The sequence below is a fragment of the Piliocolobus tephrosceles genome, chromosome 10, assembly GCF_002776525.5.
Source record: "Piliocolobus tephrosceles isolate RC106 chromosome 10, ASM277652v3, whole genome shotgun sequence".
NCBI classification, from domain to species: domain Eukaryota; kingdom Metazoa; phylum Chordata; class Mammalia; order Primates; family Cercopithecidae; genus Piliocolobus; species Piliocolobus tephrosceles.
The window spans coordinates 110,847,868-110,871,962 of NC_045443.1; the positions used below are offsets into that span (position 1 = coordinate 110,847,868).

At 46.3% G+C, this 24,095-nt stretch overlaps 2 protein-coding genes across 4 annotated transcripts in view; one reads left to right on the forward strand and one right to left on the reverse strand.

Annotated features, from left to right (window-relative positions):
- The window catches only part of IQCD (IQ motif containing D), a 28,647-nt gene extending 13,082 nt beyond the window's left edge, over nucleotides 1-15,565 (reverse strand). For all 3 annotated transcript variants that reach the window (XM_023203987.2, XM_023203993.2, XM_023203982.2), the window contains exons 1-2: nucleotides 15,390-15,565; nucleotides 13,224-13,563 (exon numbers count right to left, since the gene is read on the reverse strand). The gene's annotated coding sequence lies outside the window, so the exon portion shown is untranslated. The remainder of the gene's footprint in view (nucleotides 1-13,223; nucleotides 13,564-15,389) is intronic.
- TPCN1 (two pore segment channel 1) overlaps nucleotides 13,664-24,095 on the forward strand; it is a 75,766-nt gene continuing 65,334 nt past the window's right edge. Inside the window, exons 1-2 of the mRNA XM_023203973.2 lie at nucleotides 13,664-13,843; nucleotides 18,973-19,209. Coding sequence (XP_023059741.1) covers nucleotides 19,098-19,209 — 112 coding nt within the window. The 5' untranslated portion in view covers nucleotides 13,664-13,843; nucleotides 18,973-19,097. The remainder of the gene's footprint in view (nucleotides 13,844-18,972; nucleotides 19,210-24,095) is intronic.

A 24,095-nucleotide genomic window follows, 5' to 3' on the forward strand; every position in this document is an offset into this window, starting at 1 on the left:
GGCCCCAGGGGAGGAAGACCAAGCCTGGAGGTGTCTCAGGCACATGTGTCAGGCAGGGACTAGCCAGGAAGACAGATGCCATTCTAAGGATTTAAAACCAGAGACTGGTTACCTCAGTGATGGGAGAGTTGAGAGGCCAACCAGGGCAAGACAAAGCCATCCCACAATTGTCAATGGCGGAAGCCACCACATGAAGAGGTGGTGAGCCTGGGGCCCAGGGTCACCCAGGGGAAGCTTGAACTACAGCCATCAGTTCCCAGAGGAGCTAGAGACATTGCCGGAAATGCGGGTGAAAGAACGGTGGCAGTGGGGGAGGAGAAATACCCTGGTTTCTCTCTTTCTACTGCCCTTGGCCAAAACCAGCAGGAAACCAACTGACAAGGGAGCCTGGGCAATGGAACCGCAGGCATCAGCCTAAGTCTGAGCAGGACAGGGACAGGGACAGGGCAGACAGTGGTTAAGACTAACAGGACTAGGAATGGCACATTTTCACTGATTTTAAAGTTTTTTTTTTTTTTTTTTTTTTGAGGCAGAGTCTTACTCTGTCGCCCAGGCTGTAGTAGAGTGGCACGATCTCGGCTCACTGCAACCTCCGCCTCCCGGGTTCAAATGATTCTCCTGCCTCAGCCTCCTGAGCAGCTGGGACTACAGGCGCACACCACCACGCCTAGCTGATTTTTGTATTTTTAGTAGAGACAGGGTTTTGCAATGTTGGCCAGGTTGGTCTCAAACTCCTGACCTCAGGTGATCCACCTGCCTTTGCCTCCCAAAGTGCTGAGATTACAGGCCTGAGCCACCACGCCCGGCCATTTTTAAGTACTGATTTTAAAAATTGGTGGCATGGATGGTGGTGAAATACAACTTTGAAATACAATTTAAAAAACTGTTTCACTAAATCCGATGTTGCATTCTGAATTGGATTCTGGAGTGGAAAAAGGACATTAGTGGAACTGAAGAAATCCAAATCTAGTCTAAAGTTTAGTTAATAGCATTGTACCAACATTAATTTTGTAGGCACTCTGTTACCCTGGCTGGAGTGCAGTGGTGTGACCATGGCTCACTCCAGCCTCAACCTACTGTGCTCAAGTGATCCTCCTGTCTCAGCCTCTCAAGTAGCCAGGACTACAGGTGCGCGATGCCTGGCTAATTTTTTAACTTTTTGTAGGGATGAGCTCCACTATGTTGCCCAGGCTGATCTTAAACTCCTAGGCTCAAGCAATCCTCCTACCGTAGCCTCCTAGTGTTGGGAATACAGACGTGAGCCACCATGATGGGCCTAATTTTGTGGTTTTCACAAACACATCAAGTTTATCTAAGATGTTAACATTGGGGGAGCTGAATGGAGGGCATACAGGAATTCTCTGTACTATCTTTGCAACTTTTCTATAAATCTACATTTATTACAGAGTAAAAAGCTTAGCTAAAAGACTGTTTCAGGCCAGGCCTGGCAGCTCACACCTGTAATCACAGCACTTTGGGAGGCCAAGGCAGGCATATTACCTGAGGTCAGGAGTTCAAGACAAGCCTGGCCAACATGGCGAAACCCCGTCTCTACTGAAAATACGAGAGAATGCCAGGCATGGTGGTGCATGCCTGTTACTCGGGTTAATCCCAATTACTTGGGAAGCTGAGGCATGATAATCTCTTGAACCCAGGAGGCGGAGGTTGCAGTAAGCCAAGTTTGCATCACTGTACTCCAGCCTGGGCAACAGAATAAGACTCTGTTTCAAAAGATAGATAGATAAGTAAATAAATAACTGTTTCAGAAAAATCTATAGGGCAGAGATCAGTCATTTATATCACTTTCATAGTACCATAGCTAAAAGTACTAGCTTTGCACAGCCCCACTTGGGTTCAAATCCTTGCTGGGGGTCTCTGGGCTGCTCATTTAATCTTCCAGAGCTTGGGCTTCCTCAGATGTAAAACAGGAGTCCTCAGGATCAATGAGAAGCTTCCAGCACAGGGCCTGCATGCTGTAAAAGTTCAATAAATAACTAATAGCATTAACACAGGAAAACGAAAATCCCAAGTCCAGGACTTTAGTGATTTCTGATGCAACTATCAAACGAATACCTGCTGCCTTGGCCAGGCACAGGGGCTCACTCCTGTAATCCTAGCACTTTGGGAAGCTGAGGTGGGAGGATTGCTTGAGCCCAGAAGTTCAAGACCAGCCTGGGAAACATAGCAAGGCCCTATCTCTTAAAAAAAAAAAAAGAGAGAACACCTACTGCCCAGGATGTCTGCCCACCCACCAACACCATGTCTCAGATGGACACCCACCATAACATCCCCATCCCTCACCCTGATTCTTCTTCTTCTCTTCCCCCTTATCCTGTTTGTTCTCCAGGTTAAGTATCAGCATATGACATCCCTATATACACCTGTTTATTTGTTTATTGTCTGTCTTTCCCCCCTCTCCTAAGAAGTAAAGCACCAATGAAAGCTGTAAGTTACTACTTACAGATTACCTGTGCCACTTTTATTTTCATATTGTCTGTAGATGTGAGAAATGTTTTGAAGAAAGAATCATTAGGACTTGATGAGTGAAAGAGTTTTGAGTTTGGGTGACTGGTAGTGAAAGATGGGGCCCTTAAGAAACTATGGCAGAAATTGGGAGAGGAAGTTTGGAGGGGAGAACAATGAGCTCACTTTTAAACTCATTGAGCTCTAGTTGCCGTACTGCAGTGGACAATGGTGACTTGGCCTTCCCATGATCCATTTCCTCTTTTTTTTTTTTGACACAGGGTCTCATTCTGTCACCCAGGCTGGAGTGCAGTGGCACGATCATGGTTCACTGCAACCTCGACTTCCTGGGCTCAAACAGTCCTCCTGCCTCATGTTCCCGAGTAGCTGGTACTATAGGCACGTGCCACCATGCCCAGCTAATTATTGTATTTTTATTTTTGTAGAGATAGGGTCTTGCTGTGTTGCCCAGGAGAAGGAAGTGACACTTGAAGCCACAAAAGATATCTTCAACTCACCAAACCAAAGAGCACACCAAGAGAATGGCAGGGAATCAAAGAAACACCTAAAGTGACTAAGAACGAAAAAGAAAGGCAGGCTAGATCAGGTGCTAAGGATGTTTAGTTCCTTGGCAAGGCAGAATGGATTCAAAATCAGTCCAGGTGTCATGGTTCACGCCTGTAACCCCAACACTTTGGGAGACTGAGGCAGGGGGATTGCTTGAGCACAGGAGTTTGAGGCTGCAGTGAGCTATGATCAGGCCACTGCACTTCAGCTTGAGCAACAGAGTGAGACCCTGTCTCTTAAAACAAAAACAAAACAAAACAAACAAACAAAAAAATAACCAGAAGCCCCTCTGGGAGCAGAGGACTGAGGATTATCTTCAGTCACTTTGGTTCACACACACTTCCTGTTCCCTAATGAATCTCATGAGATCCTTTGAGGCTTTTCCTGAAGACAAAGTTTTAGGAGACTGGGCATGGTGGCTCACACCTGTAATCCCAGTACTTTGGGAGGCCAAGGAGGGAAGATTGCTTGAGCCCAGGAGTTCAAGATTAGCCTGGGCAACAAAATGAGACCTCTACAAAAAGTTATAAAAAAAAAAATTAGGCCGTCATGGTGGCAGGTACCTGTAGTCTCCGCTATTTGGGGAGCTGAGGCAGGAGGACTGCTTGAGCTGGGGAGGTTGAGACTGCAGTGAGCCATGATTGCACCACTGCACTCCAGCCTGGGTGACAGAGCAAGACCCTACCTCTCCTCTTTTTTTTTTTTTTTTTAGCCAGAGTTTTGCTCTTGTCGCCCAGGCTGGAGTGCAATGGTGTGATGTTGGCTCACTACAACCTCTGCCTCCCAGATGCAAGCAGTTTCCTGTCTCAGCCTCCCCAGTAGCTAGGATTACAGGCATGCGCCACCATGCTAGCCTAATTTTGTATTTTTAGTAGAGACAGTGTTTCACCATGTTGACTAGGCTGGTCTTGAACTCCTCAGGTGATCTGCCCACCTCGGCCTCCCAAACTGGTGGGATTACAGGTGTGAGCCACTGCGCCAGGCCTAGATCCTATCTCATAAGTGAAAAAAAAGTTTTAGGGACAGCCATGGAGCTTTCTCAGCCTCTCCGAGGATGAAAGATCTTTGCCCATGGCCACAGGATGAATGTGAACAAGGTAGTTAATGAATGCAGTCCTCTCCATTGTACCCCAAAGCTCTCAGGCATAAATCAAAAAGCCTGAATTCTTCAGAGAATGCGACTGGAAATGCAACGTTATATGAAATGTTTCCAATTTGCTTTCAGCCAAATTACCTCTTTTGCTTTAAAGGGCAAACTTGTTTTCTTTGATTATGATGACACCCATCAGTTCTTGACAGCTCATTTTCGTGAACAAGAAAAAGCCCGTGGAACTAGGATTGAGGGGAAATGCATCAGACTCTGACAACAAAAATGACTGGAGAATCTCTTTTCCTTGAATCCTAATATGATCATTTCATGTCCTTTTTAATGCCACTAACCTTAATATTTAAATAATTTCCAACTTAAGCATCTCCTTTTAAAATTCCTGCCCTGAGAGTGAAGCAAACTGTTAATGGATGGGAAACTTTAATTGGATATTCCCTTTATTTGTCATTAATTCTGCTGATGAACTTTATAAATGGAAATATATCTTTATCATGCAAATTATACCTCATCTTCATTCAAACAGGCTTGTTGGATATTTTATTACTTTCACTCTTAGAATATTTTGAGGAAAAAAAAGATTTGAACTAAATTATATATTTTTTCCCGCTAGAGAGAAGGAAAAAACCCAACACTTACAACTACCCTACAAATCCAAACTGGCACGTGGAAAAGTCAGAGGGTGTTTAAAAAAAAAAAAAAAAACAACAACTGGAGTGTGGAAGATGGATTTCTCTCTCTTTTTAAATTTACTCTTAATTTAGGTTCTGGGGTACATGTGCAGGTTTGTTATACAGGTAAATTGCATGTCACGGGGGTTTGGTGTACAGATTATTTCATCACCCAGGTAATAAGCACAATACCTGATAGGTAGTTTTTCCATACTCATCCAGATCTCATTTTAAGGAATACCATTTTAACATTAGCTAAGTAAGTTCTTGAGAACTTACTGTGTAGCAGACACTGTTCTGAATGCTATATACGAACTAATTCCTTTAATCCTTGCAAGAACCCTATGAGGTAGGTGCTATTACCTCTATTTCACAGATGAAGAAAGGGAGACAGAGAGAGAGGTTAGATGATTCTAGTTAGTTTACAGCTAGGAAGTGACAGAGCCAGCACCCCATCAGCAGTAGTCTGTCCAGTCTCTTGATTTTAAGACTGACTTCTGGCCGGGCGCAGTGGCTCACGCCTGTAATGCCACCACTTTGGGAGGCTGAGACAGGTTGATCACTTGAGGTCAGGAGTTTGAGACCAGCCTGGCCAACATAGTGAAACCCTATCCCTACTAAAAATACAAAAATTAGCTGGGTGTGGTGGTGGGCACCTGTGGAGGCTAAGGCGGAAGAATTGCTTGAACCTGGGAGATGGAGGTTGCAGTGAGCCAATATCGCACCACTGCACTACAGCCTGGGTGACACAGTAAGACTACGTCTCAAAAAAAAAAAAAAAAAAACAAGGTCTTGCTATGTTGCCCAGGCTGGTCTTGAACTCCTGGGCTCAAGAGGAATTTTCTTTTTAGCCTCAGAAAGATCTCACTACCCTCTAAACCTCTAGCTTTCTTCCGAACTCTGTATGTTTTATCTGAGTCTTTCAAGTCTAGACAGGGGGAAAGGGAGGGTTAGAAAGAAGCAATAGATTCACGATGAAACCTGCTATCTGAAGCAACTACTATACAGTAGGTGCTCAATAAAGAAATCACTGTTGCGGTTGGGCTCGGTGGCTCACACCTGTAATTCCAGCACTTTGGCAGGCCGAGGCAGATGGATCACCTGAGGTCAGGAGTTTGAGACCAGCCTGGGCAATATGGCAAAACTCCGTCTCTACTAAAAATACAAAAATTAGCCAGGTGTGGTAAAACATGCCTGTAATCCCACCTACTTGGGAGGCTGAGGCAGGAGAATCACTTGAGCTGGGGAGATGGGAGTTGCAGTGAGCTGAGATCGCACCACTGTACGCTCCAGCCTGGGTGACAACGTGAGACTCCATCTCAAAAAAAAAAAAAAAGAAAAAAATCGCTGTTGAATAAATGAGATGGCAAACCCAGATTTACCAATAGGCCTGTCTCCTCACTGGGAGATGCTGGCATAATAGGATAATGTTGTTTTGCAAAATATATATGTCCTGAATTGGAGTCAGAAAAGAGAGTCATATTTTCTTTTTTTTTTTTTTGAGACGGAGTCTCGCTCTGTCGCCCGGGCTGGAGTGCAGTGGTGCGATCTCCACTCACTGCAAGCTCTGCCTCCCGGGTTCACGCCATTCTCCTGCCTCAGCCTCCCGAGTAGCTGGGACTACAGGTGCCTGCCACCACACCTGGCTAATTTTTTATATTTTTAGTAGAGATGGGGTTTCACCATGTCAGCCAGGATGGTCTCTATCTCCTGACCTCATGATCCACCAGCCTCGGCCTCTCAAAGTGCTGGGATTACAGGCGTGAGCCACTGCGCCCGGCTGAGAGTCATATTTTCATGATAAAACTGTAGGCCAAGAATTGGCCTATGAATTGTTTTGCATCCCTTTACTCAGGGCTTGGAATTTTTTAAATAAAAGATTTAAATGTAATTAAGTTTTTCCTTTTTCATAGTTGAGTGGCTTCTTTTTTTGTCTTTCTGTGACTAGTTTTGAACTATTATCCAATCCTCCTCTCTCGTTCTTTTTGAGAACCTGTGTTTTACGGTTTATAACTGGTCTGTAAAAGATTCCCAGGCTAGGGCTGCAGCAGTGAAAGCTGGAGGTATAGACAGATGGGACCCTGTGTGTAATGCTGCCTGGGTGGCTGTAGGCTCTAGGATTATCTGGTGCTTTGGAGACAGAGGACATGGGATAATGACTCAAGTTGGGAGGGAATGTGCCCCCCCCAAGGACAGATTTCTATGTTGCTGGTTATGATGAAATACTTTCCACTGGCCACAAGCTATATAGCCTTGGGCAAGTCCTCTTGATCTTCTGGGCTTTCATTTCCTCATTACTGAAGTGGAAACTAAAAACACGTTTGGAATGCAATTCCAGTGTCTCACCACTTCCTGGCTGTGTGGCTTTGGGTAAGTCGATTAACCTTTCTAAGCTTTGGTGTTCTACCTGTGAAATGGGGACACAGCACTGTTGTGGGAATGAAATGAAATCCTTGCTCTAAAGTGTTAAGCGTTTATGACTTTTAGTACTACTTCAAAAATTATATGTTAATATCAACACTTTAATATTTCTTAAAATAGATGTACCTTTCAACAAAATAATATGGTATATGTTTTTGTGTCAAAGGCTTTATAAAGAGCCAAAACAGAATCAGTTTTTACTCCTTTTAACTATTTCGTTTTTAATTTTGCTGGTTTCTATATTATTCATGTTCTCCTGTTAGTGACTGAAGAAGACCGAGTTCTCTTAAATCACTCCCTATTGTCCAGTCTCCCCTCCTTATCAATCAGTTCATCAGGAATTTTAATTCCTCTTTTGGTTACAGTGTCACTTTAGAAATGACTGGTTATATCTAACTGTAGACAGTATCACTTTGGCAGTTTCAGACAGAAGGATTTCCTAGTAGTGAATCTAGATTATTCTACCATCAACTTCTCCAACTTGAAAAAAATATTTAACTACTACACACCTATTAGAATGGCCAAAATCTAGAACACCGACAACTCCAAATGCTGGTGAGGATGTGAAGCAGAAAACTCTGTTATTGTTGGTGGGAATGCAACATGGTGCAGCCACTTTGGAAGACGGTTGTTTTCTTACAAATTTAAACCTGCTCTTACTGTACGATCCAGTAATCACACTCCTTGGTGTTTACCCAAAGGAGTTGAAAATGCATGTCCACACAAAAACCTGCACACAAAAAAAGCTTATGGATATTTATAGCAGCCTCATTCACAACTGCCAAAATTTGGGAGCAACCAAGATGTCCTTCAGGAGCTGAATAGCTAAATAAACAGTAGTGCATCCAGACAATGGAATACAGGATTATTCAGCGTTAAAAAGAAATGAGCTGTCAAGCCATAAAAAGACGTGGAAGAAACTTAAATGCATATCACTAAGTGAAAGAAGCCAATCTGAAGAAGCTGCATATGGTATCACTCTAACTATATGACATTCTGGCAAAGGCAAAACTATGGAGATAGTAAAAAGATCAGTGTTGTCTAAGGGCTGGGGGAAGGGAGGGATGAATAGGCAGAATAGGGAGGATTTTTAGGGAAGTGAAAATACTATGTACCTTACTACAATGATGGATACCATCGTTATACATTTATCCAAATTCACAGAATGTACAACACCAAGTGTGAACTCTTATCCCTTATGTAAACTATGGAATTTGGATGCTGCTGCTGATGTGTCAATATAGGTTCATCAGCTGTAACAAATGCACCTCTCTGGTAGGGGAGGTTGATGGTGGTGCAGGCTGTTCATATGGGAATAGGGAGTATATGGGAACTCTCTCTACCTTTCCGTCAATTTTGCTGTACATCTAAAACTGCTTAAAAAATAGTATCTTTAGGGTTGCAACCCTTTATTGGGCAGTGAAATCAATTTGCCGACGGGGACTAGTGTTAAAAATAAATGAAATAGGGTCAGGCACGGTGGCTCACGCCTGTAATCCCAGCACTTTGGGAGGCCAAGGGGGGTGGATCACCTGAGGTCAAGAGTTTGAGACCAAGCCTGGCCAACATGGGGAAACCCCGTCTCTACTAAAAATACAAAAATTAGCAGCGCATGATGGCAGGCACCTGTAATCCCAGCTACCTGGTAGGCTGAGGCAGGAGAATTGCTTGAAACCAAGAGGTGTAGGTTGCAGTGAGCTGAGATTGCACCACTGCACTCCAGCCTGGGCAACAGAGAGAGGCTCTGTCTCAAAAACAAAACAAACAAAAAACAGCCTATCTCAAACCCCTCCTGCTCTCAGGCACTAATGTATAATGTTCCTTTATGTCAGAAACCAACCCCCCATGAACAATTTCTCCCTGGATTAACAATTTCTCATTTTTAGGTCTTAGCTCAATGGCTACCCCTTCTCAGACAGGAACACACAGCACTTTACAACCTGTGGAAGCTCTCTCACATTTCTTGCATGGTACTAATCACGCATGTAATTTTTTTTTTACAGTTCTATTGAGGTGTAATTTACATTACCATAAAATTTACCCATTGTAAGTGTAAAACTCAATGACTATTTTTGTAAATGTATCTAAAGTTGCCACATCAGTTTTAGATACAATCCTGTTTTAGAACATTTCTATCACTCCCCGAAATTCCCATGAGCTAATCTACAAACGATCTCTGTTTCCACTCACATTTTTTTGTTGTAGTTGTTTTGTTTTTGAGACTGAATCTCGCTCTGTCGCCCAGGCTGGAGTACAGTGGCGTGATCTTGGCTCACTGCAACCTCCACCTTCCGGATTCAAGCAATTCTCGTGCCTCAGCCTCCCAAGTAGCTGGGATTACAGGTGCGCATCACCACGCTTGGCTAATTTTTGTGTTTTTAGGAGAGACGGGGTTTCACCATGTTGCCCAGGCTGGTCTTGAACTTCCGGCCTCAAGTGATCAACCTGCCTTGGCCTCCCAAAGTGCTGGGATTGCAGGTGTGAGCCACTGCCCCGGCCTCCACTCACATTTAACTTTCCTGGATAGTTCATATAAATGGGATCATGCAGTACGTAATTGTTTGCATCTGACTTTTTGCTTAGCACATTGATTTTCAACCTGGGGCAACTTTGTCCTCCAGAAGACACTTGGCAATAATCGGAAGATGCATTTGCTTGTAACAGCTGAGAGATGCTACTACTGGCATCTTGTGGGTAGAGGCTCATAATACTGCTAAATATCCTACAATTGGCAGGATAGTCCCCCATAACAAAGAATTATCTCACCCAAAATGTCAGTAGAGCTGAGGTTGAAAAATTCTGCCTTTTTTTTTGTTTTGTTTTGTTTTTTGAGACAGAGTTTCCCTCTTGTTGCTTAGGCTGGAGTACCATGGCATGATCTCGGCTCACTGCAACCTCTGCCTCCCGGGTTCAAGTGATTCTCCTGCCTCAGCATCCCGAGTAGCTGGGATTACAGGCACGTGCCACCATGCCCAGCTAAGTTTTTTGTATTTTAGTAGAGACAGGGTTTCTCCATGTTGGTCAGGCTGGTCTCGAATTCCCTACCTCAGGTGATCCACCTGCCTTGGCCTCCCAAAGTGCTAGGATTTACAGGCATGAGCCACCATGCCCAGCTGACTTTTTTTTTTTTTTTTTTTAATAGATAGGGTCTTACTCTGTCACCCAGGCTGGAGTGCAGCAGTGCAATCATGGCTCACTATAGCCTCGACCTCCCCAGGCTCAGGTGATCCTCCCACCTCAGCCTCCTGAATAGTTGGGACTACAGATGCATGCCACCATGCCTGGCTAGTTTTTGTATTTTTTGTAGAGATGGGGTCTCACTTTGTTGCCAGGCTGCTCTCAAACTCCTGGGCTTAAACGATCGTCCAGCCTTGGCCTTCCAAATTGCTGGGATTACAGGCGTGAGCCACTGGGCCAAAAACCCTCGACTTAACATGTTTTTCAGGTTCATCCAGGTTGTAGCAATTATTGTATTTCATTCCTGTATAGAATTTTATTGCTGAATAGTATTCCATTCTATGGAAATATCATGAGTTGTTTATTCATTCACCTGTTGATGACATTTGGGTTGTTTCCAGTTTTGGGCTGTTAAGAGTGATGTTGCTAAGAACATTGATATTTAAGTCTTTGTGTAGACTTATGTTTTCACTTGGGGGGGTACCTTCCTAAGAGTGGAATTGCTAGGTTATGTGTTAGTTTATTTTTCATTTGTTTTATTTATTTATTTATTTATTTATTTACTTATTTATTTATTTTTTGAGACAGGGTCTCGCTCTGTCACACAGACTGGAGTGCAATGGAGCAATCTCAGCTCACTGCAACCTCCGCCTCCTGGGTTCAAGTGATTCTCCTGCCTCAGCCTCCCAAGTAGCTGGGATTACAGGGGCCCGCCAGCATGCCCTGCCAATTTTTGTATTTTTAGTAGAGACGGGGTTTTGCTATGTTGGCCAGTCTGGTCTCGAACTCCTGACCTCAGGTGATCCACCTGCCTGTGCCTCCCACAGTGCTGGGATTACAGGCGTGAGCCACTGTGCCTGGCCTATGTTTAACTTTTTAAGAAACTGCCAACTATATTTCAAATTGGTGGTACTAATTGGTATTCTGCTGTACCTACCAGCAATATATGAAAGCTGCAGTTTGTTTATTTATCTACATGATGATACTTGGGATTGTCTTTTTGATTTTTAAATGTCTACTCAACTCTTTTGCCCATTAAAAAAATTGAGTTGTCTGGCCGGGCGCGGTGGCTCAAGCCTGTAATCCCAGCACTTTGGGAGGCCGAGACGGGCGGATCACGAGGTCAGGAGATCAAGACCATCCTGGCTCACACGGTGAAACCCCTTCTCTACTAAAAAATACAAAAAGCTAGCCGGGCGAGGTGGCGGGTGCCTGTAGTCCCAGCTACTTGGGAGGCTGAGGCAGGAGAATAGCGTAAACTTGGGAGGCGGAGCTTGCAGTGAGCTGAGATCCGGCCACTGCACTCCAGCCCGGGCGACAGAGCGAGACTCCGTCTCAAAAAAAAAAGAAAAAAAAAATTGAGTTGTCCTCTTGAGTTATAAGAGTTATTTTTATTTTCTACATTCAAGTCTATTATAAGACACATGATTTGCAAATATTTCCTCCATGTCTGTGTCTGAGCTGATCTTTTCATTTTCTTATGAAAATATCTTTTGAACCTCAAAGGTTTTTTTTTTTTATATATATATATATTTTGAGACAGGGTTTTTTGCTCTGTGGCCCAGGCTGGAGTGCAGCAGTGCAATCATGGCTCACTGCAACCTCCACCTCTTGGGTTCAAGTGATTCTTCCACCTCAGCCTTATTTATTTATTTATTTATTGAGATGGAGCCTCGCTCTATCACCCCGGCAGGAGTGCAGTGTCACCATCTCGGCTCACTGCAACCTCCACCACCCGGGTTCAAGAAATTCTCCTGCCTCAGCCTCCCAAGTAGCTGGGATCACAGGCATGCACCACCATGCCCAGCTAATTTTTGTATTTTTAGTAGAGACAGGGTTTCACCATGTTGGCCAGGCTGGTCTCAAACTCCTGGCCTCAGGTGATCCGCCGGCCTCGGCCTCCCAAATTGCTGGAATTGCAGGTTGAGCCACTGTGCCCAGCCCTCAGCCTCATTTAATCATCACAAGAAACTCTCTATCTTCAGTAGGTACAAAGAGATTACATCCTAAGGACAGAGATGGGAGATAAATTCCAAAGTTGGGACAAAGGCAAAAGTGGTATAATAAAAATTACCTAATTTATTTATTTATTTGAGACAGAGTCCTGCTCTGTTGCCCAGGATGGAGTGCAATGGGGAGATCTTGGCTTACCGCAACCGCAGTCTCCCGGGTTCAAGTGATTCTCGTGCCTTAGCCTCCCGAGTAGCTGGGATTACAGGTGCACCACCATGCCCAGCTAATTTTTGTATTTTCAGTAGAGATGAGGTTTCACTATATTGGCCAGGCTGGTCTAGAACTCCTGACCTTAAGTGATCTGCCCGCCTTGGCCTCCCAAAGTACTGGGATTACAGGCGTGAGTCACCGCGCTAGGCAAAAACAACAAAAACAACAACAACAACAAACAAAAAAAACCTACCTAACTTAAACGCTGAAGTGAGATGGCCTGCTCACCGAGGAATGTATGGTCGTTGGGTGGCATGGGAGGGGACTTATAAACCCCCCTCCCACCCACAGCTCCCATGTTTGACTTGAAATAAGTTAACTACGATGTGACTCTGCTTGACTGGTGTCCTCCTCGTTTTAGGGATGAGGGAGTGGGGCCATGAAGTGGGCAGGTAGAAGGGAAAGAATGGAGGCCGGCTCCCTGCAGGCTGTGGAGCGAGAGGTCCAGACTGAGGTGGGGGTTGAGGGACGGGGTCCTGAAGCTGAGACGGGATCGCAGCGGGGGCTACCAATTTCTCAGGGAGCCAAAGGACATCGGGCTGAACCCCATTCCACATCTCCCACGATCCGCGACCCTTTCCCACCTGGTTACTCACCCGCTCTGACGGCTCCAGGTTTCCCTAGCCACAGTTACCACCACGGTCCCAGCGTTGCGAGGTTACCCGCCAATCTCAGAAGGCGGGACTCGGTGTCTGACTGACCTTTCTTTTCACCATTCAATTTCTTGTTCCGCTCAATTGTCCCCACCTCCTGAAGTCTGACCAATCAGAAGCACCGCCATTTTGACCTTTCACCAATGGAAAGACTTGGGACTCCCTCTGGGTTGGACTCAACGAGTAAGGCGGGGAAGATGGGAGGAGAAAGGGGCGTGGATTCTTCGTCCCGCCCCTTCTTAAGGAGGCGGGCAGGGTGTACTGCCTTGGCTGCAGGCGAGACCTGTGGAAGGACGTGAGAATTGACCAATCAGAGCTCATCATGGTAGCCCAGTTAGCCAGTAGAGGCTGTGAAGGGGAAATGGGGCGGGGCCAGCGGGGTTGAGAGGACGGTAGGCGGTGGATGAGCGAGCTGGCGCAGCTACCCTGGTGGCGGTGGCTGAAGTGGCGGCGGCTGCGGCGGCTGCAACAGCTTCGGGCTCGGGGTTTTGGCGGCGGCGCCGGCGGGCTGGGCTGCGTGGTGCGGACCCCGGCGCGCGGTCCGGGTTGCTGGGGCGGCGCGTGTAAGAATCCGAGGGATGCGAGGACTTGGCCAGAGGGAGAGGGCAGGGATCAGGGGTCAGAGGGCGCGGAGTAAGGGGTTGCGGCGCGACACTCTGGTGTGGGAGGTGGGCTGAATGGGCCCAGAGAGGGCGCGGGGAAGTCTCCGCCGCGCTACTCTCCGTCCAGCCCAGGCCGGGGCTTTGCACCCTCTCTCCTCGCCCCCGACTTCTTGGGGCGACCCTCACGTGGGCGCCCAGCCAGGGGCTGGGAGCACGTGGAGCTGGAGCCAGCGCTCCTGCCTCCTTCTTCCTCCCTCCCTCGCTCTTCTCCCTGACGCCCTCAGGTGACCCCGCAGGAGTCTTGTGCCCGGGTGAGGCTGCCCCAGCGGACAGCAGGATGGCAGCTGGCCCTCTTCCCCTAGGCCCTTTCCCCAGGGCTGGCCATTTGGGTCCTCTGTAGAGGCAGAAGCAAAGCCCCCGGAGGGAACACTGGACCAGGACTCAGGAGTCCCGGGTTCTAGCCCTGTTCCTGCACTGTGTGACCTTGGGCAAGTCTCTTCCCCTCTCTGGACCTCATTTTTGTCTCTCTGGACAAATGACGTGTTTGAATTCAAATCAGGGTACTGGTTCTAGTCGTAGGTGTATATAGTAGGGTAATGGTTAAGCAGGAAGGTTCCCTGATTCAGACTGCCTGGGTTGAAACTTACAAGAGGCAAGTTAACCACTCCAAGATTCAATTTCCTCATTCGTAAAGTGGGGATATTAGCTAAGATAGGATTTTTCAACAGCAGCTCAATTGACATTTTGAGCCACATAATCCCCCGACTCCACCCACCAGCACACAAGTTGTGACAAAGATGTCTCCAGACATTCCTGATGTCCCTGTGGGGGCAAAAATCACCCCAGTTGAAAGCCAACGGGCAAAGACAATACAGGCAGGCAAGCAGTCATATATTCAACAGTTAAACAACCGTGCCCAAGCGTTTGAATGCGAGGAGTTTAATCTATGGTGGCAGATATCATGAAAATTATGCATGAACCGCCCCCCCGCCTCTTTTTTTTTTTTTTTTTTTTCCCCATCATTAATGTTAGTGTATTTTATGTATGGCCCAAGACAATTCTTCCAGCGTGGCCCAGGGAAACCAAAATGTTGGACAGCCGTGAGTTAAAACATAGAAACCACTAGCCGTTATGATAATGGTAACATTAAGAAACCTCTTCTCTGTGAGTTAATAAATTCTCCTGCCTTCAAAGTAAATATGGGAAATGATTGTCAAAACTGAGTAATGGATACAAGGAAGTCCACGTATATATTCTCTGCACTTTTGAGTATGTTTGAAAATGTCTGTGGTAAAAAGTTAAACCAAAACGACAATACAACCATAAATCTTAAGACTGCCAAATAGTAGTGTTTCATCTGAGATTTCCTCTTCTGCCTCTCCACTGCTGAGATTTAAAAGCAAAATAAATCCCCAGATCTGGAGGAAACTTAAAAAAAAAATCTCACAGGAAGTGTGCTGGGCAGAGAGCTACGGGCTTAGCGGCAAGCAGAACGGTGTTTACTTACGCTGCCTTGTTTCAAAAAGTTGTACCGTTCCCTGTGGATGCATGCGGATTTGCTCAGAGTTGTTCCAGTGATTCGAGGAAGAAGTCAGTTGCTCAGTTGCCATTGACTAGGTCAGTTAGGAGGCAAAATGGGTTGATCCCAGAGCCCACTGCTTGAGGAAGGAACTTGCTGCTGTTTGCAAGTTCAAAGGTCTGCAGTCAGATCTGCTGAGTCTTTTTTTTTGTTTTTTTGGTCCTTCTCAGCGGAAACGGGAATGTGCATAAATAGGAGCTGTAACAGGCTAGCTTGGAGTGTTTTACTTATTTAGTTATTTTTAAATTTTTAGTTTATTTACTTTTTGAGATGAATTCTTGCTCTGTCGCCCAGGCTGGAGTGTAGTGGCGTGATCTCAGCTCACTGCAACCTCTGCCTCCTGGGTTCAAGTGATTCTCCTGCCTCAGGCTCCCCAGTAGCTGGGATTACAGGCATGAACCACCACAACTGGCTATTTTTTATATTTTTAGTAGAGACCAGGTTTCACCATGTTGGCCAGGCTGGTCTCGAATTCCTGTTCTCAAGTGATCCACCTGCCTCGGCCTCTCAAAGTGCTGGGTTTACAGGCATGAGCCACTGCACCCGGCTGCTCTGAGTGTTTTAAATTGAGAGTTAAGGATGAGCGTTTTTACTGTATTAAAAAATACTCATCAGTTAAAAAAAAATACTCTTTTCCCCTTCCTGGGACACCTTAATCTAAGAGAACAGCTCCTATATAAAAATGATACATTTTAGAAGTATGTTTCTAACTGTTCCTGAGAGGCTGTGTGGTAAAGCTGAAGTGAAAGATGTGTTTTAAATCTGTATATATGAGCAAGTACATGTTGGTGATTGGAGCTAGATGCTGCCTAAATACATGGCCCAGACTTCGAGGAATTATAGTGTAATGGCTAGGAATACAGGTTTGGAGTCACACCATAGAGTTGAAAGCTTGACTTTTTTTTAGCTGTGGGTCCTTGGACAGGATACGTAATCTCTCTGTGCCTGAAGTACCCACCACCCCCATCCTGTAATGGGGGATAATAGGCCTGCCTATCTCATGGAGTTATTAAGAATTTTCAGTTAACTTTTACTTATGAAGTGCTAGTAGGGTCCCTCGTACATAGTAAGCACTCATTGAGTATTAACTATTATTATTAGTATTTTTTTTTTTGAGGCGGAGTCTCGCTCTGTCGCCCAGGCTGGAGTGCTATGGCGATCTGGGCTCACTGCAAGCTCTGCCTCCCGGGTTCACGCCATTCTCCTGCCTCAGCTGGGACTAGAGCTGAGTCCTGTAGCTGGGACTACAGGCGCCCGCCACCATGCCCGGCTAATTTTTTGTATTTTTAGTAGAGACGGGGTTTCACTGTGTTAGCCAGGATGGTCTGGATCTCCTGACCTTGTGATCCGCCCGCCTTGGCCTCCGAAAGTGCTGGGATTACAGGCGCGAGCCACCACGCCCGGGGGAGTATTAGCTATTGTTTTAATGGTTGTATTTTTTGTCATTTTATTTTATTTTATTTTATTAGTTATTTATTTGAGATGGAGTCTGGCTCTGTCGCCCAAGCTGCAGTACAGTGGCACCATCTCAGCTCACTGCAACCCCTGCTTCCTGGGTTCAAGTGATTCTCCTGCCTCAGCCTGCAGAATAGCTGGGATTACAGGCGCATACCACCACACCCAGCTAATTTTTCTATCTTTAGTAGAGGTGGGGTTTCTCCATTTTGGCCAGGCTGGTCTTGAACTCCTGACCTCAAGTGATCCACCCGTCTCTGCCTCCCAAAGTGCTGGGATTATAGACGTAAGCCACCACACCCGGCCTTTTATTTTATTTTATTTTATTTTATTTTATTTTATTTTTTAGAGACAGGGTCTTACTCTGTTGCCCAGGCTGGACTGCAGTGGTGTGATCATAGCTCACTATAACCTCCAACTCCTGGGCTCAAGTGTTTTCGCCACCTCAGCCTCCCAAGTAGCTAGGCCTAAAGGCGTATGTCATCATGCTTAGCTAATTTAAATTTTTTATTTTGTAGAGATGGAGTCTTGCTACATTGCCCAGGCTGGTCTTGAACTGCTAGGCTCAAGCAGTTCTCCCACCTTGACCTCCCAAAGTGCTGGGATTACAAGTGGGAGCTACTGTGCCCAGCCTATTTTTTTTCTTTAAAGTCTTTACAAAACTTACAAATAAATGTAAAGAGAAGTGGAGGTAGAACATATTAGCCTTAATCTCACTCTCCAGACAGAATTACCCTTAACTTTTTAGTATTTGTTCTTGCAGGGTTCCCCCCTCCATATTTTAAGGCTACTATACTGTAATAATTCTTTTATTCTATTTTTTAAAATTTATTTATTTATTTATTTATTTGTTTATTTATTTATTTTTTTGAGACAGAGTCTCGCCCTGTCGCCCAGGCTGGACTACAGTGGCTTGATCTCGGCTCACTGCAACCTCTCCGCCTTCTGGGTTCAAGCAGTTCTCCTGCCTCAGCTTCCTGAGTAGCTGGGATTACAGGCACGCGCCACCCCGCCCAGCTAATTTTCATATTTTTAGTAGAGATGGATTTTCACCATGTTGACCAGGCTGGTTTCGAACTCCTGACCTCAAGTGATCCACCCACCTCGGCCTCCCAAAGTGCTGGGATTACAGGTGTCAGCCACCGCACCTGGCCTAATTCTTTTACTTTTTAAGAGACAGGGTCTCACTCTGTTGCCCAAGCCAGAGTGCAGTGGTGCAGTTGTAGCTCACTGTAGCCTTGAACTCCTGGGCTCAAGTGAGCCTCCTGAGTAGCTGGGACTACAGGTGCATGCCATCTGCCCAGCTAATTTTATTTATTTATTTATTTTTGTATTTTAAATATTTATTTTATTTTTTTCTGTGCGTATGCTTACCCAACTGGCTTTTTTTTTTTTTTTTTAATTTTTTTATAGAGACAGGGTCTTGCTGTATTGCCCAGGCTGGTCTCAAATTCCTGGCCTTAATTGATCTTCCTACCACAGCCTTCCAAAATGCTGGGGTTACAGATGTGAGCCACCCCACCGACCAATATTTTTTTAATTGAGATATAATTTACCATTTTATTATTATTTTTTAAATTAAGATATAATTTACCATTTTATTTATTGTTTATTTAATTGAGATATAATTTACCATTTTATTATTTGTTTTGAGACAGGGTCTCTGTCACTTAAGTTGGCACAATCTCTGCTCACTGCAGCCTCCACCTCCCGAGTTTAAGCAATTCTCATGCCTCAGTTTCCCGAGTACAGGCACCCACCACCAACCCCAGCTAATTTTCTGTATTTTTAGTAGAGACAGGGTTTTGCTGTGTTGGCCAGGCTGGTCTTGAACTCCTGGCTCAAGTGATCCACCCATCTTGGCCTCCCAAAGTGCTGGGATTATAGGTGTGAGCCACTGCGCCTGACCCTAATTTACCATTTTAAAGAGTATACTTGAGTGTTTTTTATTCACGAGGTTGTGCAACCATCACCACTATCTAATTTCAGAATAGATTAATCAGTCATGGCTGTATTTTAATAATTCTCTTTTGTTTTTTTAATTCCCAAACCCTAGAAGATGCCTCTAATGGAGGAATTTCTGAGCAGCACCCCTGGCCCAGTGGCTTTGAAAGGGAGCTCAAACCAGAGACTATTTCAAGCCCTGGACATCATATCCTGAGGGCCACAGGAGAAGAGAACATGGCTGTGAGTTTGGATGACGACGTGCCACTCATCCTGACCTTGGACGAGGGTGGCAGTGCCCCACTGGCTCCCTCCAACGGCCTGGGCCAGGAAGAGCTACCTAGTAAAAGTAAGATGGTCGGGTGGGCTGGGGGGAGCCCAGCTTTTCTGTTTCAGAGGCTGAGAGGTGATAAGCGCTTTGTGGTCTGATAGTTGGGGTGTGTAACTTGTTGCCTGGCCCCATGTTTGAGCCCCAAGTTCTGATACAGAAACTACTCCTGGGAGACTGTGAGTTTCTCCTTCCACACCCCCAGCTTGGCAGTGTTTCTAGGGGCCTAGCTGCCCTTCTTCATGGTCTCATTCCCTTCTCCACCTTTCTGCCTTGCACCTGAGGTACTTTGGCCTGCCTGTGGATGCTTGGCGGGGACCTCAGGCCAACCTGCTTTGGCTGCCTTCCCTGCCCCATTCCTTGTTAAAAAAAGAAACAGATTTCAACACCAGCCTCCGTCTGTCCCCATCTGAAACCGTTGGCAGGAAAGCAGCACTGCCCGTGTCTCTTTGCTCCATCTCAGTCCCCCTTTGCCCAGGACAGTGGGGAAGAGGACGAGTGTTTTGTCATGATCCATTGATTTGAGGGCTTGGCGTTTTGCTTTGTCTTCCTCTGAACCAAAGCCTAGCACAAAGTGAACCCAAGTGCCACAAGGAGCTGTAAATTTTTTTAATTTTAAATGTGCTTCTGGCAGAATGAGAGGCCTTGAAAACCTTTCTGGTTCTCATCCCGAAGCCATTTGTTTCAGTTGCTCGGGCCTTGGGCTCAGGAGAGGCTTAAAATAACTCGCCTTTTCTGGAGGGTCCTAAGACGTTGGGAAACAGTGCTTTAGAGTCTGCTTAGCAAATGGATGTTCCACCATCTGCCAGTGCTCCCCAGCCAGGCAGAGATGTTTGGGGCCAAGGAGAGACGAGCCAGGCTCTCCCGTCTCCTTTGTCCGGGAGAATTCGTTGAGTTGCAAGGAGTTCGGTGGCCTCCCCTGGGAACTGATGAAGGAGAGCAGTGTTTCCAGTGTTGTGAGTGTGGTGGGGAGCCTTGGCTGCCTAGAAACAGGGTTCTCTTTGCTTCACTGTGTTCACCCTTATCTAGGGTGGCAGAGCTGGGCTGCCCAGGAGGATTCGAACATAAACCTGATTTTTCCCCAAGTGCCACTCAGGGATGAGAAAGCAGTGGTTCCGATTTCAGACTATCTGTTTGCTTTCTGAAATCCCTTTGCAAGGCTAGGCAGTATTATCTCTATTTTATAGAGGAGGAAACTATGGGTCAGAGAGGTCAAGTAACTTGTCTGAAGTCATACAGCCAGGAAATGGTTGAGCAGAGATTTGAACCCAGCATCATCTAACTCCAGAGTTCCTTCCCCTTCTCCTCTTCCTTCCTTTATTTCTTCAGCTGCTCCTCCCTCTCCTTTTTTCTTCACTACCCTTAATAAATGTGAGCACAGGCCAGGCGTGGTGGCTCCCACCTTTAATCCCAGCACTTTGGGAGGCCAAGGCAAGAAGATCACTTGAGCCCAGTGATTTTGAGTTCAAGAGCAACCTGGGCAACATAGCGAGACCTCGGCTGTGCAAAAAAATTAAAAACTTAGCCGGGTATGGTGGTGTATGCCTGTAGTCCCAGCTACTCAGGAGGCTGAGGTGGGAGGATCACTTGAACCCAGGAATTCGAGGTTACAGTGGGCTATGACTGCACCACTGCATTCCAGCCTGGGCAACAGAGCAAGACCCTGTCTCAGAAAAATAAAAGGTGAATACAGGCCTTTAGCATTTATATTATCTCCTCATATAACCCCAATATAGGGTTGTTATTATTATCTGTATTTTGCAAAGGAAGAGACAGGCTCAGAGAGGTTAAGTAACTTGTCCAAGGTCACACAGCTAGTAAGCAGTAAAGCCCATCTGATATTTCCTCCCATACCACAGTGGAAGGTGCTTTGGGGAAAGGGATGAAAGTGGTTGTGGCTCAGTTTCAGCTTTAGAGAGGAATGCTTCCTAGTGAGGGAGAGTGGTTGGCCTACTAAGGGTGTGACTTGTGTCTGGAAATAGCCAGGCTCAAGATTCTAAATGGGAGTCCTGGCTGTCATCGTGAGTGTCACTTTTAAGTCCCTCCAACGTGCCTGATATGATGGTGGGGTGTCCAGCTTTCCTGTGGGATGAAAGTGGCAAGAGAGCAACCCAGTCCTGTGTCAAGATCAGGCTTTGAACATCGATGAATAGGAAATAGGCCAGAGACACAATAAGACTCCCCTTGGTTAGGCCACTAGCGAGGCTGCTTTTATCTTGGCAAAGTTAGTGGCTTACTTTGGTTTGTTTCTCAAGAATAAAGAAATGTATAACCAACTGCTGGGGTCCAGGGACATTGTGTTTCCTGCACAGCACATTAGCATCTTAGTTTCCTCTCTCAACTTCTTACTGGGTTGTTTTTAAAACCTCAGTGACTCGGTATAATTCACCAAGCCTGACTGGGAAGAAGAGTAGGACCTGTGCAAGTAAACAAGAGATTTCAGAGGAAGCCTGCTCTGCCTTAGCATAGTAGGCCTTTGCTATTTTGTGCTTGGATTTTGGCCTTGACCTTCTACCCCAGTGTCCCCCTGTCCCTGCTGTCTGAGGAGCAGTCCTTCAGTCCTTTTTTTTGAGACAGTCTCGCTCTGCTACCCAGGCTGGAGTGCAGTGGCACAATCTCGGCTCACTACAACCTCTGCCTCCCGGGTTCAAGCAATTCTCCTGCCTCAGCCTCCCAAGTAGCTGGGATTACAGGCGTCAGCCACCACGCCCGGCTAATTTTTTTTGTATTTTTAGTGGAGATGGGGGTTTTATCATGGTGGCCAGGCTGGTCTTGAACTCCTGGCCTCAAGTGATCTGCCTGCCTTGGCCTCCCAAAGTGCTAGGATTATAGGCGTGAACCTCTGCATCCAGCCCTGAGGAGTCCATCTAAAACACAAGCCCACCCTGGTTGTTTCCCTGTTTTAAAGCTTCCTGGGACTTTCCCATCCCTCTGGGGGTGTTGGGGAGGGCAAGCTCTTCAGCTGGCAGGTGAAGCCTTGCGTGTTCTAGTGCCTTCTTGCTTGACCGGTCCCATTTCCTGCCTCAGTCCACAGCATCATACTGCATTTAGTTTGGTGAATCCCCTGTGCATTCTTAAACCTCTCCACCTTGCTGGCAAGTCGGTCTAGAATCCCTTTCTCAGCCTCTTGTTTGCTTGTGGCCTCCAGTTCTGTCTGGAAAATCCTGCTGATAACACCATCTCTTTGAAGCCTTCACTGAACTTCCCCTTCCTGACAGAGCTAATTACTCACTACCCTTTTCTGCTTCGGTATCTTGATTAGGCTTCCATTATTACAAGTAGATTATGGTGGAGTAATTACACATTTAACCATCTGATCACCAGCTAGGCCCTGAAATCCATTCATCTTTTTTTTTTTTTTCTTTTTTTTGAGATGGAGTCTCACTCTGTCACCCAGGCTGGAGTGCAGTGGCACCATCTCAGCTGACTGTAACCTCCACCTCCCAGGTTCAAGTGATCCTCCCACCTCAGCAGCTGGGATTACAGACACGTGTCACCATGCCCAGCTAATTTTTGTATTTTCAGTAGAGACAGGGTTTCACCATGTTGGCCAGGCTGGTCTCAAATTCCTGACCTCGAGTGATCTGCCCGCCTCGGCCTCCCAAAGCACTGGGATTACAGGCATAAGCCACCATACCTGGACCATTTATCTTTGTATCACATAGCTCAATGCCCACAATATGCAGGTACTCAACAAATCGTGATCAGATTCAATGTACTTGGATTTCTGGGGCCTCGCAGCTCATGGGAATGGCGGTGTGAGGACCCGAGTTAGAGGTGGGCAGCCTCCCTCCTGCCGCCTCTCCTCACCATTGCTTTGAGTCCCATTGCTCTCAGCACAGCTGAGTGTCCTGGTGGCCGCCATCATTGACCTTTGTCTTTGGTTGCTGTAAACCTTTGAAGTACTAAGGAGTTGGCAGAATGCAGATGCAGGCCATCCTCGGAGTTGGCAGTGACATGAACATGGGCTACTGGGAACGAAGCAAGCTTTCCAAGGCTGAGTCACCATCAAGCCTGGCCTTCGTTTTGGCCCAGCAGCTGCTAAGACCTTCTCGGCACTGTACCTCCATGCTCCATGTCTGCTTGGGCACCCCTAACAAAACACCATGGACTGGTGGCTTAAACGACAGAAATCTAATTTCTCATGGGTCTGGAGGCTAGAAGTCCAAGACCAAGGTGACAGCAGGTTTGGTTTCTTGTGAGGCTTCTTTCCTTGGCTTGCAAATGATTGCCTTCTTGCTGTGTCCCCACGTGATTGTCCCTGAGTCTCTGTGTCCTCTTCTGATAAGGACACCGGTCCTATTGGATTAGGGCTCATCCATATGACCTTGTTTTACCTTAATCACCTTTAAAGGCCCTTTCTCCAAACACAGTCACATTCTGAACTACTGGGGGTTAGGACTTCAGCCTATGAATTTGAGGGGGACACAGTTCAGGCCATCACACTCCTATCCCTTCTTCAGAGGCAGGGGCTGAGGAATCTGGTTGTGCTGCCTGTGACCTTTAACCCTATGTGAGGGCCTTATCCCTGTAGGAAACTGGAGGGTTTGGGTTTTTCTCCTTATATGGGCAATTGTGGATTTAATCCAAGACTCAGACATCTTTGGGCTCTAAGCGTGGCTGCTGCAGTGCTAATGAATGACTCACAGGCAGCACGGTGTCAGGTTGATAAAGGAGGCAGGTATGAGCAGAGGTATTTAAAGCCTGGAAACTAGGAATAACCTTGAAAACAGTCAGCGGGGCCACTGTTAGAGCGGTTTAGAGACAGACCACAGTCCACACCGTGGGGCAGGCGGTGGTCTCACCCACCATATTCAGGGAATCAGGACGAGTCTGAACATAGTGGGCAGTCCAAGGAATTTCCCAGGGTACCTCTGGTCAGATTCAGCTCTGCCTTCTCCCTGCCT